At 36.4% G+C, this 21,781-nt stretch overlaps 1 protein-coding gene and 2 long non-coding RNA genes across 5 annotated transcripts; 1 reads left to right on the forward strand and 2 right to left on the reverse strand.

Annotated features, from left to right (window-relative positions):
• Positions 1-646: 646 nt before the first annotated feature.
• Positions 647-3,534, reverse strand: LOC137720902 (uncharacterized). The gene is made up of 3 exons (XR_011066597.1): positions 2,710-3,534; positions 1,274-2,306; positions 647-908 (listed from the first exon to the last, which is right to left on the reverse strand). It is a non-coding gene; the product is annotated as an uncharacterized lncRNA (long non-coding RNA).
• A 1,141-nt stretch (positions 3,535-4,675) lies between these two features.
• On the reverse strand, positions 4,676-5,653 carry LOC137724428 (uncharacterized). The gene is made up of 4 exons (XR_011067400.1): positions 5,627-5,653; positions 5,428-5,478; positions 5,170-5,287; positions 4,676-5,036 (listed from the first exon to the last, which is right to left on the reverse strand). It is a non-coding gene; the product is annotated as an uncharacterized lncRNA (long non-coding RNA).
• Positions 5,654-9,965: 4,312 nt separating this feature from the next.
• On the forward strand, positions 9,966-19,780 carry LOC137725613 (probable sphingolipid transporter spinster homolog 2). Of its 3 annotated transcripts, none has more exons than XM_068464362.1 (16): positions 9,966-10,204; positions 10,708-10,839; positions 11,589-11,690; positions 12,291-12,395; positions 12,551-12,626; positions 13,521-13,595; positions 13,782-13,884; positions 13,961-14,026; positions 14,792-14,867; positions 17,089-17,186; positions 17,389-17,465; positions 17,608-17,721; positions 17,892-18,011; positions 18,210-18,338; positions 18,467-18,545; positions 19,394-19,780. In XM_068464362.1, exons 1-16 carry the CDS (start codon positions 10,092-10,094, stop codon positions 19,528-19,530), a joined length of 1,602 nt encoding a protein of 533 aa, XP_068320463.1. In that variant the 5' UTR covers positions 9,966-10,091; the 3' UTR covers positions 19,531-19,780. The 3 variants fall into 3 exon arrangements, with proteins under 3 accessions (XP_068320463.1, XP_068320464.1, XP_068320462.1); XM_068464361.1 differs by having other exon boundaries at positions 9,968-10,204; positions 13,961-14,041; XM_068464363.1 differs by lacking the exon at positions 13,521-13,595 and having other exon boundaries at positions 9,967-10,204; positions 13,961-14,041.
• The last annotated feature ends 2,001 nt before the right edge of the window (positions 19,781-21,781 follow it).

The following is a 21,781-nucleotide window of genomic DNA, read 5'->3' on the forward strand; positions in this document are numbered from 1 at the left end:
TGGTTATTGATGATTAGATTATTACTTAAGCATTGATTAATGTAATTATTTTCTATTGGTGACATTAAGATTTAAAATTTTGATCTCCCTAGCATTACCAACCATGAACGGATTTCACTCGTCTAACTCCTTGTACTTTTTTTGAATGGATTTCAAGAAGTCATTTGCCATTGATGTCTCTGGAAAATCATCACGCACCACGTCGATCATTGATCTCTTAATAATCATCAAGCAAATTCTGTTGGACCTTTCCCATTTCTCATGCTTGGATTTCTGGCTTGTTGTGCTTCCATCAATGGGCACCGATGGTTCCTCAGTTCTCAATGCTAGATCCTAGTCCATCACACCAAGCACTATCTCCAAATCTTGCTTCCACTTTTTATAATTAAGTCCAGTTAAGGGTTCCACCGTATTCAGGCTCATGGAATTGAGGTTCATCACTGAATACACAACATGCAAAAAACTTTAATCTTTATGCCCCAATACCTTATGTCACAAGTCTCTACATTTTTGAATCGAAGAGAACTCGTGAACCTTTTTCTTAATCATAATACTATCATAGTTTTGTTTGAATTTCTATGGTCATATCAACATGCCTTTGCGGTTAGTAAACACGAGAAAATATGCCCGCGCGTTGCTGCGGGACTTGAACGCACTCACCTTAACTGCATGAATAAGATACATTTAACCTGAATAAATTAAGACACATGCACCATGCACTCATCTCAGAGAGATAAACAACGATATCAAAAACGGAGAGGCAATGTCACATTGTTTTGCATGATCTTTACACACACACGTACCCTAAAAGTAAGAGTGTAAAATCTATGCTAAAATAAACAACTAAGTATGAGCAGGACCTCGTAAAAAGTAGGTGATCATATGTGTTCTTCAACTGTCTGTCGAACCTGCAATCAACGAAAGTGATCCACCGTAAAAAACATGGTTAACCACCATGTATTGAAGCTATATATAATCATCGAAGAAAAACCTTTTACATCCAGCACAAAGCAAACTATAATCGAAAATGCAGATAAATAAATAGGAAAAAAAAAATAGTCGAAATTTCTTTTATGTCTAGCAATGGAACCATTAGAGATTGTGTAGAAACAATGCAGTAAACACCACCAGAGAATGGGGATAAACAGAATAGTAATACACACATACCTATCAAGATAGTAAAACGAAAACAACTAAACATTTAAATTCAAAGGTCCATCGGAACATGCTAAAAGTAAAACTAAATTGCATAGCGATTGGCATCTAGATTTACCTTTAAATTGGCATGTGATATGTCATTAATAAAAGCCCTGAATTCTTGGTTCACTGCTAAATTGGTAGGAGCTTTTGCTTTATCCATCAGAACCTTAAAACAAAACCTGTAATAGTATGATAAGCGATGAAGATCTGGTAAGTTTATTAGATATTGTTTCAAATACAAATTGTGACTCGTGGGAAAAAAAAAGAGAAACAATCAAATATCATATTATATTCCGACAATACTCTGAGATGGTATGAAGTCACCTCATCTAATTTTATGACAAATGGGTGAGACTCGTTAAAGAAACTCAATAATGGGTAGAATGTCTAAATCTATCTGATGAAAGAAGTGATAACGTTGTAGTTATTTTATCAGGAGACGTTAAAACCATGAATCAAGAGGATTATAGACCAGGGATTTCAAATATTTCAATTATAAGAAAACTTGTTTGCAATACTGAGAAAAAGCTTATTATTGTTGATAAAAAAATGCACACGACACCAATGGATTATGCCATAAAAATAACACCATGAAAAATCCAGAGACCAAAATCCCGGGCGGCAGAATTTATCCACATCAAAGGACGCACAATCTTGGTTTAAAAAAACCAATCAAATTTAAATTCTAACACCATACGATCAAATGTTAATCAAACACACAATCTCAGAAAGCCGAAACCATGTTAAGCAAATGAAACAGAAGGCAAAGAGTGAAGATGTAAGCATTGATAAGAATATGAAAAGTGGCAGCACTGATATCATGCACAGATAGGACAACGAAATATTGGAACCAGCAGCTACAATTAGAACCAAGAAGGAAAAGGATTGATAAAATAAATAAATAAGAAATAGGACAGAGGCACAAACCAACGACATGAGCTCAATTTTTTCACCATGAATTTTGCATGGCCTGAAATCAAGAAAATGACGTGTTTACCGGGATTTTGAAGTGTACGCCCGCAGTCCGAATGACAGCGATCATCCCTCTTTTGATCGTCTAGAACCGACCCGGGACTCTCATACGAAATTCAAAAAGGCAGCATTATCTGGAAAGAACATGCGAAGCCGTCAACAACAACAAAGTAAATCTATAGTTCCATAGACGCAAACAAAATAACACTACGGCATGATATTTGATTAAGATCCGTCTCTACCAGTTTGATGGCAAAAACACACACCTCTCCCATGTGGGAATGAACCTAACGATTTAACGAAAAGAAGACGAAAACCCAAGCGGGAATGAACCTAACCACACTGCATGCATTCACATACACTGCCCCAATTTAAGATTCGGTTTTTGTCCAATCTATGTATATGCTTAGATACATATGAGAATTTGCTTTGCAACAGTTGCTACTCTCATCGTCTTTTGAGAGAGATAGATACAAGGGTAAAGATTACAATGGGGAATAGTTAAGAATCCCTCTAAAATACTAAAGAAAAACATACCTAGAACGGAGTAAACAACTGTTTGTCTCCATAGCAGTTTCTCAGAGCATTTATGCTGTCAGAAAGATAGTGCTCCACTCCAGAAGGATGGACAAATGTACTAGATGGAGACTGACCCAAAGAAAACATAATTAAAAGTTAGCATCTGATGAACAATTAAGGTGATGCAAAAGGGTAACACGCGATGTGAAATTATTATACCAAAATAGCCAAGGTCTGTTAATCTAATCACCAATTAAAATAAAACAGAAATTAAGCACAAATATCAAAATTAAAAGGAAGGAAGAATACGAAACCTTGTCCATAGAACGTTTGTGAGAATGAATCACACAACAATCAAGGGTGGACAAATCACAAAAGTGACAATTAAAGGGGACCTAACGGACACCCCCATCTCTCTCTCTCTGCAATCGCAGAAATCCCAAGGGTTTGAGGAAACAAATGGAAAACGAAATGCTTTTTCTATTCCCTTTACCCTCGCAGAAAATCCTCCCATCTCTCTCTCTTACCCTTGTCCCATCTCTCTGTCTGCAAATCGCAGAAAAGAAACCCTAAACAAATCCCTGAAATCCCTCGCCTAAATCCTCCCACATTTCTCTCGAACACTCCCTATCTCTCTCTCTCTCTCTCTCTCTCTGCAAAACCTAAACCAGATCTCCTAAACCGTTGGTGCCGCCGCACATTGTTATCAATTGTGGGTTTATCAAATCCTTCATGGCTTAGACTGCATGAAGAATTAGAAACTAAAAGATGAATATACGTTGTAAATCATCATATAAATGTAATTGCATTTAAAAAAAAAAGAAGGGAATAAAAAAAATTGAATTCTATTTCATCAGCATGTAACTGCACGAAAAGTTACAATTGAATGCAGACTCATCATGTTTTTGGCTTTCAACATTTTAGCTTCAGGACTTAGCTACTTCAACAACAATGAATAGAGAAAATCAAGTTCCACAACTTACGAAAACAAAGTGGCAACTGAGAGATCGTTTGAGGGATTTGAGATTGAGCTTCTTCCATAAACAACATACCTAGAACTCCCCAAGTTTTCAAATGGAAATTAAACATTTAAAATTTTATAGCTTATAGTAATTTAACAAATTCTTTATTAGTGGAGTAAATAATTTGTAACCACCTATTTCCTGGTAGGAAAAATAAAAAATTCAATTTTCAAAAAGAAATGTAGTTTTTAGTTCAATTTCCACAGCCATAATAATTTATGCGGACTAAAATTAAGATTAACCAATACATCAAATCAACTACAGCTAAACAACTTATAGTAATTTAACCTGTGTTTGTGGATATGAGAGAGAGAGAGAGAGAGAGAGAGAGAGTTATCTATTATAAAGCCAACCTTCTTTGAATTCACTTCTTGGTCCTCTTGTGGCTTATTACCAAAACTCTCCACTGCATTTGCAGTAATGCCCTCTTCCGTAAGTAAAAGGTACAAAAATATCAATTATTTAATGGTAGATATGTACTTTAGACTTTTGAAGATCCAATTCATCCTGCATCTTCTCACACTCATCTTCATGCTGAAGCCGTAAACCTGTCAGCTCAGCTTCATGTTCGCTCCTCATTGAAGTTGTTTTCTATGAAAATGATAAACTGGTTTGTAACGTAAGCATATAACACTCTAGTTAAATAAGCAGTTCCAACTTAATTCAAAGATATTTATTTGAACCTCTCTCAATTCGTTTTTAGCTTGCAGTTAGATATGCTTTAGCTCTTCACTGTGTTCAGATTTTAGACTGAGTATCACGTTCCTGGTGCTCCAACCTATAAAAATACAAAAAATCTTTTACGAAATTCCGAAACAACCAATATGATTAAAAGCCTACATACAGTTTGCTTAATTAACAAATAATGCAGGGCAATTTTCATTTCCAACCAACTGTACGGACACAAAGATGTCTGCTTTAACTATCACTCTATTGAACAGTAAAAAACCCAAAAACTCTGAACTAATTCAAAATAAAAAAAATTGCGTAAATTTAACATCATGCTATATGTACCTTCACAGATTTTCGAACTCGTAGAGTCATTGGTGAGTTGACTCGGCCTTCGTGCCTGTGTGTAGACTCGTCATCTCTGCGAATTGCAAAGCTAGAGTCACCAAATCAATAGGCACAAATATATATGGGAAGAGGCATAAGCTGAAACATGTGCAACATAGATATATTAAATAAACGCGAAAACAACCATTAATACACCTGCAAGCAAGAAACTACTCACGGTTTCCTAGATGGACCAACAACCAAAGCGTTTTGAGCTCCACCCATCTACATTTCCTTGGAATCTTCATGACACACATGATATTACAACTAACAAAATAGCTTAAGCATGTTACAGTGGCAATATAGAATACCCAGATAGACTTAACTTCCACAAAACAATAAGCTATAACTTCCCTACTTCTAACTGCTTATTAGAAATTTCAATTAGAACAAATAATACCTGTAAAGGCAAGGGCATCAGAAAGTCATTCAGAACCACTTCCTGGTGCACCAGACTCAGCCCGGCGAGGCAGTTTTTGGCTAGCTTTGGGTTGAATTCCTACATACTCCATGCTTATCTAATAATTCAAATCAAAATTTTCATTCGAACACAACATTCTTCAAATCAATAACTTCACAAAGGTTATAATTAAAAAAACAAAAAAAAAAACAAAAACAAAAAAACAAAAACAAAACAAAACAAAACAAAAACACTAACAATTTCAAATCTATAATTTCAGTAACCTTGTGGCTCATGCGAAGTGTTTTACTGCAAAGAAAAAACAAAGAGTGAGCACAATTAACGCACAAATTTTCAAACAAAAAAATGACATTCAACTCAATAATTTCACAAAGCTTATAGTTCACAAAAAACAAAAGAAAAACACTAACAATTTCAACTTTATAATTTCACTAACCTTGTGGCTCATGCGAAGTCTTTTACTGCAAGAAAAAAAAAGAAGTGAGCAACAATTAAAACACAAATTTTCAAACCAAAAAAAAACTACATTCAACTCAATAATTTCACGAACCCCAAAAATTACAGAAAGTATAGGCAACGACAGTATCTCTCAGGGTCGGGAGGAGGGAGTTCGCCATATGCGAGGGAGAAGAGATCGAGGGATCGTTTGAGACTGAGCTTCTTCCGTAAACAATATACCTAGAATTCCCCAAGTTTTCAAATGGAAATTAAACATTTACATAGCTTAATAAAAAGCCAAAATATAAAAAATTAATCAAAAGGTTGAGAGAACTCACATCCCAGTAATGCTCATTGTTGATATTAACACCACTGATTTGTGGAATTCCCACGCCCAACTCCATGACCTCTGTCTCTGCCATCCCTCTCTCCCTCACAACCATGCCCACTTTCGACCCACCCCTCAATCCCGACACCAACCATTGATTTGAGGAGGAAAAATCAATCCAACCCCCTTTTTTGCAAGCCTCACTCCTCCCTCTCCCTTCCGTTCCCTGCCAATCCACGCCCATCTCCCTCGTTGTAGCTCTGCAACCCACGTTTTTTTGGCAGACCTGCCTCTCCCTTCCTCTCCCTGACATTCCACACCCTCCTCCGCTTCTCTGTCTGTAACTAATCCAGCCCCATTCCACAAACCCAGCCCAAGCCTTACCCCCACTTAGGCCCCCTCACTTTCTCGAAACCAACTCTCAAACCCTAGAACGCAGAACTCTCACTCTCTCGCAACCCACTCTGAGTGACACGGATGCAATAACCCTCGCCCTCTCTCCCGCCGTCGCATAACCCCAAAATCGCGCACTCCCTGTCTCTCTCTTTCTCTTCCCAAATCGAGCATCACCACTCAATCCCCTCTCTTTCTCTCCCTCGAATCGTACACCCCTCGTGACTCTGTCTGCCTACAAGCTGCATGCCTTCCTCTCACCAATCCCTATCTCTCTCCCCTCCCTCCCTCTCTCTATCTCTCTTCTCTCTCTGCTCGCTTGCTCGCTCGCTCTCTCTCTCACTATCGATGACATGCTCTCACCGAGTCCCACTGCAGCTCAGAAAGACAGGAAATGAAAGTCCCTAACCCACCTAATATGTTCGAAACCCTACAGACTAAAACGACCATCGCACCCCTGCCTTTCCACGATTATCAACACGCGGCATGAAGATCAGCGACAGAGAGAGCCAGTGGCAACCTCGTAAATAAAATGAAATTCGGACCAAAACACTGTTCGTTTCTACAGTGCAATTTCGCCTCCTTCTTTAGACTAAAGTAATGGTTGGATTCTAACAAGAATGTATAAAACATTATGCCACTTGAAAACCAAAAAATATGAATGTAATTTTCTTAGATAAGTATCGGTCATGTTTCCAACATTCAGCGCAAGTACTGGTGTTCGGTTCTTTGTACAACATATGAGCAAGAAGAGCTTTAGCTAATACATGCCCATAATTTATTTCTTTATGGACTGGAACCAGTTCGTATTCTGCAAAAGAAAGAAGACAATTTCTTGTGCTTTTCACATAGGGTTAAAGATAACCACTAACCTTGTGAAGCTATTGCAGCAGAAAAACTAGAGCTCTTCTACACTTAACACTAGTGTATGCAATTAACAAACAATGGGGCTTGAAACCTTTACTTGACAATTTATCGAACACTATGAAGACTATTGAAAAACGAGACTTGAATTGCCAAAATCGGTGTCCAAAAAGCCGAGATCGCCGCCATGCACCACCATACGACCCCACCTGTGGGTGGTTAAGGTGGTGGCCGAAAAAAGGAATACTCCATTGCTGGAAAAAATATTTTGCTACCGTAAGTGGAATATTCCGTAATCGGACGAAATATTCTGGTAAAACAAACAATATAGTAATAGAATATTCAGGTCAGATCGGGTTGTCTGTCTGTACTGGGTCGTCGAGTTGCTGCTGTGCAAGCTGGGATCCTCACCGGATTCTAGGTATTTTCTCCGGAAAACCTAGAGACTTCTCTTCTTCGACCATTTCTTAACCATTTTTCACGTGGTATATACCAAAATGAAGTTTGGAATTAGAGTGACAAGATTACACCTAACCTGAGGCCAAAATGTGGCCAAAGATTGCCTGAAAACGGCCTGGAAGTTGTAGCCCGAATGAGGTTCTAGACTCTTTGGATCTACCACATCAATCCTCACGTGCAATACATGAAACATAACCTACTCAACATAAGGAAGAGAATGGTGGGGGCCACGTGACTTACCTCTGCCAGAAACGACGGGATTCTCACCGAAAAGCTACCCCGCATCGTAGTCTTCGAGTCGGCATCTCGAGTTTGAATTATAGAAAAAACAGAGGTCATGGATGTTTCCGTTCTACTTGTGTTCACACGTTTATGTCACCGAGTGCTACAAGAGTATTCTAATTTGATAGGTCATAGGTGTAACAACAAAAATGTCGATCGAAGTCAACACTTTCCTCTTCTAACCGGTCATTTTCCACCTTTGGAAATAAAAATAATAATAACTTACATAATGGGTCATAGCTAGGGATGGGTAGCAGTTACAACGGACGGGTAACCGTAATTATTTACTTATACCCGTTTATGCTTATATTGGCATAACCGTTTACTTATTGAGTAATTGTTTAACCGTTTATAAACGGTTAACCATATCCATAACCGCATACCCATTTAACCGTAACTGTTTACCAGTTTCTTAACCTGTTCATCCCTTTTTTTTTAACCATTTACCTTTTTTTTTTCACCCGTCTCTATTTTTTTTAACAACTTAAAAAATAAAAAATTGTCATAAATTTCTTTTTCTGACAATTAAATATCATTATAGGTACATTTAGCATTTATTTCGGTATTTTAATCTTTTAAGTTCTCATACCATTTCAATAATCATAAAACTTTTAAAAACTCAACGTAGTCATTATCTTGAATGCTAGATAATTCAAAGCTCCAAAATATTTCAAAACAAAACCTTCAAACACTTTAATGCTCTAGATTTTTTTTAAAAAAAAATTCTTTACATATATTAAAGTAAATGGATATCCGTTATAACCACGGGTAATACCCATAACAACTCATTTAAATTTTACAAGTAAACGGTTATACCTCATTTATTTATCTAAACAGTTACTCATAACCGTAAAATTGACGAGTAACTGCAGTTACTCATATTCGTGAGTATTTTGCCCATCCCACCACTACTACTAAGACCACCAACTACCATATCATCCATCACCCCCGTCCAATGACCATCACCACCTTCACTGTTGTGACCACCACCTTCACCCTTGTGACCACCACCACAAAGTCCATCACCATCAATCACCACGTCCCACCACCATCATAACATTTTCCACCCCATTACCCCCGCCACCATGACCATCACCACCTTTACCTTTACGACCACTATCACAACCACCAGCACCACCATCTCCACCCCATTACCTCACCACCACTCCAACTACCATTACTACCAATGCCATGCTCATGTCAACCACCACCCCTAAGTTAGTAGACCCCATATTTTTGCTAGAGCCCAGTATCACGGGCACCTTTAGTAGTGATTGGTGCAACAAAATCAATTCTGCTAGGAGATGCGGATATAAAATAATTGATTTTCATGCCGAACTACATGAGCGCAGAAATACTTAGGCCATCTTTTAAATAGATGAGATACACAACTTAACCAAGCAACTACACACAGAGAATCCAAAACCCCACAAACAACATATGATTCCAAAATCCAGATAATTACTCCGACTTTATTTTGTTTTATTTCTCTGGGAAGGAGATACTAGTGGGGAGAAGGTTTTATATCCAAAATGGTTCCTAAAGATTATGTCATCTTACTTTGGTCTTTGTGGGTTAAAATAAATAGAAGTGGTTACTAAGATTGTTCACCATCAATCATTTTGGTTGTTCCATAAAAAAATTTGTTAAATTGAAGATATTTTTGTTAAACCACCAGTTCAAGGGAAGAAGTTGATTTGACAAAAATACATTCAATTTAACAGAAATTTCTCATAGAATGGTCAAAATAATTGACGGTGAATAATATCAAGGACCACTACTTTTAATTTTAAATAACAGGGATCAAAGTAAAGATATAACAATTTCAAAAATCAATTTGGCTAAACAGTGGTGAAGAGAATAATAATTTTTGGAAACATTGATGAAACTTTGTCAAACTCAAACTCCAAAAGCGGTCAAACATTAAAGTTCGTGGAGCTTTACTGTAAAACTAGCAAGAAACGAAGCCATCGCGGAGGAGGGAGTAGGGTTGAAAGACGCACACATCCCCCACACAACTACCATTCCAAGTTCCAACTTTCAACTCAGAAAAAATAAAACCAATTACATTACTTTTTAACTAAAGATAATTTTTACCAGATTAAAGAATATTAAAAGTATATTTTACTCCACCTCTATGGCTCAAAAGGCAACAAAGTCTTCCGAAGAAGCCAAGCCCCGTCTGGCGGAGACAGCCATGGTTATTGCTTCAACAGCAGCTCCCGCTCCTTCCTGGTTCACGCCCAAGAGGTTATTGATTCTCTTACAGTTTTGTGTTGTTTTTTTCTTTTTTTGGGTTCTGTTCTGGGGTCTCTGTTTGGTTGCTGAGAAAATATGGAAATCAATAGAAAGTCTTGACCTTTTTATATCTTTTTGGATTTTTGATTGTTTTTGTTGCTTAGGTCTGGAAAATACACGGTATTTGTATGTGGGTTTCAGAAATTTTGGTGATTTACTGGAAATTCGGTTTTTCTCCATTGTGGGCATTAATGCTTTTTCTGTGAAAATTATGGATGGAAGGGGAAAATTGTGAGAATTGTTGGATGCTTAATGAGTTAAACTAGTTTGAAATTGAAAGGATGAGGTGATGTATCATGTAAATGAATGCTGTGGAGTTAGAATATATTTATAATTTTAAGCTTTCAGCTGGGTTGAGTCAAATGTCATATGAAGGTTTTGCAAGACTTTTGAACCACTTTAGTATCTCTTTTTTTGTTCGGTGCGTAATAAATGTCTTTCTGCTGTGATTGCAGGTTACTTGTTATCTTTTGCTTGATTAACTTGATAAATTATGTGGACCGAGGAACAATAGCAAGCAATGGTGTCAATGGGAGCCGCACAACATGTACAGATAGTGGTATATGCACGGCTGGTACCGGGATACAGTAAGATTCTAAGAACTATCTGATGGTTTCCTTATTTCTCTGGTTTTCATATTTGGTTGTCTTTATGCATTGCTTGATTTACTTGAATGTGCTGAGTTTTCAGGTTTTGCCTGTAATCATGTTCTAAGTGCTACGGTACAGAAACGTTATTGAGATTTCTGAAATAAACAAGTGTGTATCCGTATCAATTTGTTATTGATATAAAAAATGTCATTTGGTTTTCTAAGAGCACTGTATTTGAGAAGTTGCGCAAAATTGTTCTCCAATTAATATACTTAGCTATGGTGTGTGAAACATACCACCAACTACAGTCTGCATCAGTATTGAGACTTTGAGGTCGAGGCAGTTGTGGATTGTCTGCATTTTATCCATTTTTAATCAATTTCTCTTCTTTTTACTACACGGTGCTTGCAACATGCAGTCTTTTGAGATAAGTATCTTCCTTTCTAATATAATATTTGCTTAATCCTTCTCACAAGTTCCTTGGGTATACAATTTGCATAGAAATGCTTTCGAACAATTGTTTGAAAAGCTTTGTCCAGGTCACCTTTTATACTTCATTTACATTCTATGCCATTGTTTTTGTTATTTTTAAGCTACTCATGGGCATTTCCTTTTCTTGTATGTGTCCTGCATGTGATAATTGTTTTCCATTTTCTTTTTCCTCTTTTCTAATAACTGTTTTACTTTCCATAGAAATAGAAATCATCCTTGACTGTACTAATATCCTTAATTTGTTTTGTTTGTGGGGGGGAGTTTCACTTGAACAACTTTCAAGATGGAGTTCTATCATCAGCTTTTATGGTTGGACTTCTTATTGCTTCTCCTGTATTTGCATCATTAGCAAAGAGGTAACAGTCACCTGTTAGTATAGACCATACATCAAACAACAGTCATACATTTATGTCTGTCTATGAAGACAATTTTGTTGTGCGCACTCGCGCGCACGCGCACACACCCCTTTATGTGCGCATCTATGAATAATTGGATACACACATATAGATAAGCTTCAAGTGCAAACACTCTACATGCAGACTTGTTTCATTTGAAAATCAGGCTGGTTTTCGCCCCATTCTTCTGACAAGTGGGTTTAAATTTTAGCACTCGGGCTTTGGGTTTATGCAGTCAATGTATTAAAAGGCAAAGGCGTCCCATGGATAGCCCCCCCAGGCGTGAGGCAAGCCTCACGGTACCTAAAATTTTAGTATATGTTATATAATCATTATATTTATAAAATAGAATACTTTGTAAAACAAATAATTATAACTAAATCAAAGATAATAATTATATTTAGTTTTAAAAGACTCGCCTCGGGGCACACACTATCTTATAAGAAGTGGACTATATGTGTGTGTGTGTGTGTATATTTGTCTCTGTGTGTGTGCGCGTGCAGATATGTATAAATTCAGAAGCATTTGGATTTCTTATTTATGCAATTTAAAATTTTTCAGTGTAAGTCCCTTTAGGCTCATTGGAGTTGGATTATCAGTTTGGACCTTTGCGATAGTTGGTTGTGCTTGTTCATTGGGTTTCTGGTCCATTACTATTTTCCGCATGTAAGTAACTTATATCCTTCTTGTTTTATTGATATACCTTTTCCCCAGTTTGTTGCTCCTTGATGGCTCATTTTTGAGCAGTCCCGTAATGTGGGTTATTGTTTGATCATGTTTGTTTGTTTTGCTTGTTTTAATTCCTTTTCTGTTCTCTAAAGGCTAGTTGGTGTTGGTGAAGCTTCTTTTATTAGTCTTGCAGCTCCATTCATTGACGATAATGCCCCAGCTGCTCAGGTATGGTATCTTTTGTTTCACGGCTGCCTAACATTTTAAATTTGTTGGTTTCATTATGTTTTTCATTCCAAAAGAAAGACGGTGGGATATACTTTTGAAGATTTTGAACCTTGTTAAAAAAAGTAAATAACTCGAAAGAAAAAACTACATTACCTTAAGATAAGTAGTTATCTCAATTTTATACAACAACAACAACAAAGCGTTTTCCCACTAAGTGGGGTCGGCTGTATGAATCCTATAATGCCATTGCGCTCGGTTTTGTGTCACATCTTTCATAAGATCCAAGTACTCTTAAGTGTTTACTTAGAGTCTCTTCCAAAGTCTTCCTAGGTCTTCCTCTACCCCTTCGGCTTTGAACCTCTGTCCCATAATCGCATCTTCTAACCAGAGTGTCAGTAGGCCTTCGTTTCACATGTAGTTATCTCAATTTTATAACTAAAGAAAATATATAAGCAAAATATTGTGATCAAACCCATTTAAAATATGGCATCTAACGGATTATAAAAGTTCAAGTTGTACTTTATTTCGAGTTGTAGTTTTCCTGTTTTTTTTTCTTTTCTTTCCCTATATAAAGCCACTGTAACGTAACTTGGTCGCTGCCTCATTCTTAGAATGCCATGTGTTATCATTCTGCAGTAGTGTGCCATAGAATGTGTATGATTCCCTGTCAGAAATATGTTAGAGTTGCAGTGGTAGTTGACTTTTTCTAAACTATCAATAGCTTTTTGATATGTTCTTAGTAGTAGGTTTTCTTTTAACACCAACCACCTGTCCAATCATGTAGATATTCTTTTTGATGTTGTATACACCTCATTGCTTTTTTTATTTTATTATTTAAAATCATATATATTTTTAGATTTGCTGTCAGGTGATTTATGCTGTCTATTATTTCAGAAAACTGCGTGGCTTGCTATATTCTACATGTGCATACCAAGTGGATATGCACTTGGCTATGTTTATGGTGGGGTGGTAAGTTATCCTTAATTGCAACGTGGGTTAGTTTCATGGGATATATGGTGTCTTGACCCAAATAAAATTTTCTAGATAGAACTCTTTATATAAAAAGTGCATGTTTGTTTACAGTTTGAGGGTCCTCACATGTTTCCACGAATCACATTGATCCTTTTTTGGTTGTCTGTTGTTTATATTACATAGGTTGGAAGTCACACCAATTGGCGTTATGCATTTGTGGGGGAAGCAATCCTTATGCTACCATTTGCTATTCTAGGATTTGTTATGAAGCCTTTGCAGCTGAAAGGTCTGATTTGAGGCATCAATCCATTTTTCTTCCACCACATTTCTAAGGGTCGTTGCTAAGCAATTTGTGATTACAGGTTTTTTTCATCCTGAATCAAAAAAAGCAGTTACAGCAGTGGAAACGGCTGTTGAAGAAGTTCAAGGTGCTGATACTTATGGTAATGTGGAAGCTGTATCTACAGATAATGGACCTTTATAAAAACAAACCCATGTCCTCTCTCTGAGTAGCTGCAGAATAGCTTATGATTAATTGGAACCTCTCTAATGGGCTATGTGGATGTGAAGCATTCATCGATAAATAACTTTGTGATTTAGGATTTTACCGTCAGTTTATACTGCATAACTGCATTCTTTAGGAGTTCTATTAATTTATATGATAACTTTTCTCAGATTTTCCTTTTGGGATAAAAACTAAGTTGAGTTGAGTTGACATGGAAATTTATGTTAGGATACGTCCATCCAATAAACTTTTATGAAAAATCTCTAAATCCCCTATCCTGTAAGAGGAGTTGCTTCACTAGTAGGTTTCCTCATTTCCTTAAGTTTTCAGGTAGCAAAAGCTCATGATTCTGAAAAAATTCTGAACATTGTGCTATGCATTACAAAGTAATGATGCTATGCGTCACATTAGTTAGCGGTGCTCTTTGGTATAATAACAATTTTTTGAACCATAAATTCTTACGATGTGAAGGTGTAAAATATGTAATTTAAAACTTCTGTTATGTTAGTTAATTGCCTTTTCCTTTGTTTCTGCCTCTCTTTCTTGAAACAGAAAGTACTGCTGATTATGTTTTATTAACTTTTTATTTTTATCAGGATAGTGAAGGTTTCTGTTCTGTTAACTGTATTATAGTTACTCTTTTCCTTTGACATTGCTAATTTTGTTTTGAAACTCTGCACAAATTCAGGTATTTCGAATGGTAAAGATGCTTCCTATTCGATGAAGAAAGATATGAGAAATTCCACCATACAAAAATCTTCCAAGTGAGTCACTCATCCTTGAGCTCATATGTATGTAATAGATTTCTTAGTTCTACAATCAAAGGTCTTGCAAAATATTAGACAAATACGAAATCATTAAGACATCTAGTTGTAGCAAAAAATTAGATGAAAACAGTGTTTCATCAAAACACTAAAAACTACACAATTTGGATTCTTGAAATACAATCTGGAGTGGGCCTACAACGGGTGTCCCTCAATTGAAGCTACCTCTGTAATATAATATCTAAAATTTGTATGTTTTTGTATATACCTAGACACACAGCCACCACCTTGATGGGGATAAGCTTTTGGCTTTTTAGCCAAAATGGTCCCTGAGATTTGAAATCAATACAAGTGGTCCCTAAGATTGTCCACCATCAATCATTTTGGTTCTTCCATGAATAGCTACGAAGCATAGACATGCCAGCTTAAGAGCGTATCCCATATCAGATACAGTTTGGGATACGATACGCGCCCAATACGTGCCGACACGCTCCGGATACGTATCTGAACGTATCCGTTGACCAATGGACATTTGGATACGTCGTTGATACGCTTTTGATAAGCGAATCCGACTTTTTGGATACGCAACGATATAACCCATCTAGTTGTGAGCGGCTCAGCATTAAATGATCTAACCGGGGGGGAGAGAAAGGGCTCAGAAGAGGGGGGGGGGGGTTCAGAGGGGGAGGGAGAGCTTTGTGTAGAAGAGTGTCGAAACGGCGAGATCTGCAATTGGAAAGAAGGTGACGGCGGCATATTCTATTGTGCTAGGTACTTAGGGTATTTTTTGAAGTCACGTGACATTTTCTTTTCAAACCAGGGTTTCTGTTTTATGAGAAAATAATGCCATATATATTTATATTTATATTATAAAATAATGCATATTTTTTAGCATCCATGCCGTATATATTTATATACAATTATTAATATATTTATATATTTATTAATATATATTAATGCATATTTTTAATTAACATATCCATGCCGTATTGTATCCTAATATTTAGAAAATAGCCGTATCACCGTATTCATATCCGTATCCATGCTACGTAGATGAATAGTTATGTTAAATAAAGATTAAAGGGACAAAATTACCCTCAATTTAATAAACAATAGGTCAAAATGATTTGACAAAATTTGAGGGTATTTTGTCATTTTATTCTTATTTAATGGAGATTTTTCATGGAATGACCAAAATAATTGATGGTGGACAAACTTGGGGACCACTTCTATCGATTTCAAAATCTTAAGGACCAAAATGAGGAGTTATGCAAATCTCAAGGACTATGTGAGAATTAACTAAGTTTACAAGTTCTTGAATTTTGGTTAGCTTTGCTCAACTTGAAACAATATTCCAGCTATCATAAATACAGTCCTTTTTTTTTTTCTTAAGGGATAAGAAACACGAAATTTATTAGAGAAAATGCAAGGAATACAAGAAACGTGGACTCGGAGTCCATGAAACACTCTTCCAGTTAACTAAAAGACACTCCTTTTTTTAAGGGATAAGAAACACAGGATTTGTTAGAGAAAACAAAAGGATCCAAGAAACATGGTCATGCATTCCATGAAACACCTAAAAGAAACTTAAAAAATACTCCATAAACTTCATTCTCTATTTGAGTTTCTGTATCGTTTTAAGTGGTCAATTATTTCCATGCTCACCCTGTTCATTCAGAGACAATAGTTGAATTACATAAGGAACGTAGAAATTTGGAAAGAATTAAAAGGGTATTAATGAAATATCGTTTAAATGGAACATTTACATATCAAACTGAATATGTTGGACGTTAATTGGCATCGAATCAGTAACCAGGTGGACTTTTAAGTGAATCATTTATGAGATTGGAAAGGTTAATTGTAAGCTGGACCAGCCTATGAAGCTGGTGTAACTTGCTCAGGTGTGTTTTAATGTTGACCACCGTTTTTTCCTCCTAATATATCCTTGAGGGTAAATTGAGCTTCTTGTTTAAATGGTATGCGCATATTTATCATATTAATAGTCTCCATTATAAGTTAATAGTCTCCATTATAAGTGTCAAATAAAGCAACTGTGAGAGGTCTCATTAGGCATTGCAAGGAATAGGACAAATAGCTGGTTTCGTATAATGAATTATATGTGGGTTCCACTTGCATGAGCATGACAGTAAAGCATTACACGCCAAACTATTGTTTCGTTTAACTTTCTATGTTGTGTCATGTGCTATTTATTTTATGGCAGGTCAAAGGTTGCATCAAACATAAAGAATCAAATATCAAGGTTTTTGAATGATATGAAGGTGCTGTTGGTGGATAAGGTTTATGTTGTGAATGTTCTAGGTACTTACCTTTTTCTTTCCCCACCTGCTTTACCTACCAGGGTTTGTATATGGATTTCTTTGGTTCATGGTTGTTTCTTTATATGGTTCTTTCACTGGCTAGTTTCCTGAGAACTCATTCAGTGGTGTACTATTTTAGTCGTCATGCCCTTCATCTTTCTCTATATACTAATTCCCTGTAAATGTGAAATTTTCATTCTTAGGTTACATAGCATACAACTTTGTCATAGGTGCATACTCATATTGGGGACCTAAGGCGGGATATAATATATATCATATGGTAAGCATTTTACTTTGATTGTATAGATTTGTATCATTCAATAATTTTTTCCTTTCTAATTCTGTATAGTCAAAGTTGATGTTAAGTAGCTAGGAGATAGCTCCATGGTAAAACCTGCTTTAAATTCATGCTCTTTTGGCAGAATGATGCAGATACGATATTTGGAGGTATTACAATCATGTCCGGAATATTGGGCACACTAGCGGGAGGCTTTCTTCTGGATTATATGACTAACACTATCTCTAATGCTTTTAAGGTAATCTAGAATATTTTCCTTGATACCATTATTTAACAAATCTATAAAATGAAAGTTGTTTATATGCAATATTGCCGTTTGTCTATGGATACCTTGTGTATTCATTGTCCAATCATCGTGTTCCTTTTTGTTTCTTTGCCTTTGTCTCTAAGTACTATACTTTATTGCAGCTTCTTTCAGCGGTAACGTTAATTGGTGGTGCCTTTTGCTTCGGTGCCTTTTGCTTCAAGAATATGTATGTTTTCCTAGCTCTTTTCGCAATCGGTGAACTACTTGTCTTTGCAACTCAGGTACATTCCCATTTAATGAAATTTTCTCCATTTATTTTTTAGGTTTTGTTCAATTTGCCTATGCTGTCGAACACTGAAATACTTTGTATGGCTCAAAAAGTAGATAATTACAATATCACACTGTTTGCATGATAGATATTTAGTGCCAGACCTGTGGAATATTCACTCCTCTTGGTCTTCTATGTTTCCCTTTTGCAGGGTCCTGTAAATTACATTTGTCTCCACTGTGTTAAGCCCAGTATGAGGCCGCTATCTATGGCTATTTCTACTGTTTCAATTCATCTCTTCGGTGATGTACCTTCCGCACCTCTTGTTGGAGTTCTCCAGGTTTGCCTTCCTTTTTATTTCATTATATGTTGTTTAACTTGCAAATGGTCTCATAAAAATCCTTAGTTGCACATTCTAACTGAGTATTCTTCTTTCTTTTGGCTTTGGATTGATTTTTTACTGTGCAGGATGCCATTAACAACTGGAGGAAGACTGCTCTTATTCTAACTGCTGTTTTCTTTCCATCAGCTCTAATATGGTTTATAGGTAAGATTCTTGTAGTTACCCCGATATTTTACTGTGGAACTTCTGAATTTGACGACTTGTCAGGAATTTTAATAGGTGCATGGATATTTGAGTAATTCCCAAATAGATGTCACGTCAGTAAAACTGGAAAAGGAAAATTTTCTGCAAGTACCCGGTGCACAAGCTGGTACTCCACGTGTCACAATACAAGTGGAGTGACACCGAAAAATATATCCTCTCTCCACTTGTATTATGACATGTGAATTACCGGCTTGTGGAGTGGCCCCGATATTTTACCGTGGAACTTCTGAATTTGATGACTTGTCCGGAATTTTAATAAGTGCATGGATATTTGAGTAAGGGGAAGTGTTATTGGCACTCCAAAAATCTCATTCTACACTCCTCACAAGTGTATTTTTCTTTCCTAATATAGAAAGTTTGGAGTGTAGAATGAGATTTTTGGAGTGCTAATAACAATTCCCTTTGAGTAATTCCCAAATAGATGTGACGTCAGTAAAACTAGAAAGGGAAAATTTTCTGCAAGTAGCCGGTGCACAAGCCGGTAGTCCATGGGTCACAATACAAGTGGAGTGATGCCGAAAAATATATCCTCTTTCCACTTGTATATGACATGTGAATTACCAACATGTGTACTAGGTACTTGAAAAAATCCCTCTTGGAAAAAGGCAAGTGTTGTTTCTTTTCTTTGCCCAATAGTGTTCTTTTCATACATACACTCTATACTATGATCAATACTTGGTGTGAATTTGATGAAGTTGATTGGAATATTGAATATCATTATTACATTTAATGGACCGAAATCGAGATCAGCCCTTAGATTTGTAATTCTCGTTTGGCCACCGTCACAGGAATCTTTCTGCACAGCGTGGATAGATTTAACGAGGAAAGTGAGCATCAGATCACCACCAAAACCGAAAGGTCAAGCACAATGCCATTGCTTGAGGGGAAGAAGATGGAAACAACTGAATCTGTTGCTGAACCATAAGACAAGATACTTTTCTTTTATCTTTCGTCGCAACCAGTCACATATCCAGGCCTTGTTTAGTAGGTTGTTTTAGTTCTGTACATACGGCCTCAAGTGCAGTAATTTTCTTTTAAAAGTTCTACTTTCCAATGCATGTGTTCATATTTGTTCTTCATTTTGAATTTTTTAAGGTTGTACAAAAATGCATGTTAATAACCCGACCATTTTCTTGCCTTTGGCATGTATTTTCAATTCGATAATTTGAACTCTATACATTCTCTTGTCCATTTATTATCTTATAAGTAAATAACCCTCGGCCTTGTTTGGTGTCTAAGACTGAATTGTATTGGATTGAATTGCTCAATAGATTCAACTTGCATTGAAAATTTGATGTAACTTGCAAACTTTGTTCAAGTTGGAAGGAAGAAAGTGTATTAAGCCATGAAGGAACTTCTCTCTCAATCCGACTACTTTTATGGGGATTGGAAGAATAAGTTCTTTTAACGTTCAAAATTGAGAGGTCCATAACGACCAATATCGTCAACCCTTGATGGACTTGGACTAAAGGTTTAGATTATTGACTATAAGATTTAAGCGGTTCATCATCAAAACTAGTTTATGTCCATTGTAGTATATGTAAGGTGAATAATACAAAGTGCTCAACGAGATTTTTTTGTTCTTTTGTGATTCCGACCGCATATAAGAGGCACTCGTCCCTCTTATATAGGCCCCAAAAGTCTTGGGCTCACCGCTCTAGCATTAAATGAATACATGTTTAGACATAGTTTGTTGCCTACTCCTTCCGTACTCAATCGACACGTGGAGTTGCCTTTGCTCAGGGCTAGTTGAAAGGCTTCATGGGCCAACACGTATTGAGTGCTTTGCTCGGCCCTAAGGGGTTGAGGAACCATTGTCCAACTTAGTATGACAACCTTTATGTCACTTCATAGGCCTCTTCTCTTGTTGATGGCCAACATATGATCCAGAGTTGATGTTTGAGTAGGCATGTCTCTAGGGTTTTGTGTTGTAAAGTTGTTAATTTGCCGATAGTCTTTTAAGTGTCCGGCAAGTACTTTTTGAATAGGTGCTCATTTTCTTTGTGAATAGTAAACCAATATCGGTGGGCGGTTGTCTGTAGCGGTTGTCGTCAATCCTTGTGATGCTAGTCGTCTGGTTTCACTGTGTTAGCTCACAAGCCCAATTCTTTGATTTTCTTTTCTTTTCATGTGCCTTCTACAAGCCCACCTTGGTGGGCTAGGATGAGAGCTATATATTTTGAAAACATCGATATTTTTATTTTAAGGGAAAAGAAAGTTTGGCTAAGCAATATAGTGAGCAACCTAATTTAGTATTGAATTCATTGTCAACGAGATTTGAGTCCAAGACCTCTCACTTCCAAATGGCACATCTATATATATTTTAAAGATTTAAAAGGACCCTGCATTAGCAAGTTCCTTCACAGCTAATTCTTTATTCAACATATAATTCAACTCCTTTTTGCCTTGGTTAAGGCCCGCCCTGTGTCATGACCATGTTCAAACGTCGCTCCAACGCAATGATAGAATAACAATTTTTTTTTTTTTTTAAGGGACGCTGGGGTATGGATGGGCAAAATACCCGCGGTTATGAGTAACTGCGGTTACCCACCTATTTAAACTTCACGGTTACTGTTATGGGTAACCATTTAGATAAATAAACGGTTATGAGTATAACCGTTTACCCGTGAAATTTAAATGGATGGTTATGGGTATTAAGCGCGGTTATAAACGGGTAACCGTTTATCAATTTATTTTATATATGTAAAATTAACATAAACCATATTCTCTATCGGACAAAACTTAGATCAATGCTATTGACTATAGTGCATGTTTTATATAGCTAATTATAATATAATGTAGCTCATTATATATATTATGTTAATACTTTACATTATGGGTTAAATAACCCAAGAATAGTGTCTTTTAAACAGTTTTCTAAACCCAAGAATACTTGGCAAATATTTTAAGGAAAACTAATGAAAATGGTTTGAAAACTTTGAATTTTAACGATAATGACAAAATAAAGGGTAAAATGAATAGTACCAGGATTGATTTTTTAGTGTAAAATGTGATTTTTTGTTAAAGTGAACAGTATGGGAGCTTTTCGTTAAAGCTCCCAATATTATATTACCTTCATTAGTAACAGTTAAAAATATCATCCGTAAATTATTATTTCAATTATTGGAATGACATAAGGACTTGAAAAATTAAAATACGGAAATGTATGATAAATG

Source organism: Pyrus communis, chromosome 2, assembly GCF_963583255.1.
Source record: "Pyrus communis chromosome 2, drPyrComm1.1, whole genome shotgun sequence".
Taxonomy (NCBI): Eukaryota; Viridiplantae; Streptophyta; class Magnoliopsida; order Rosales; family Rosaceae; genus Pyrus; species Pyrus communis.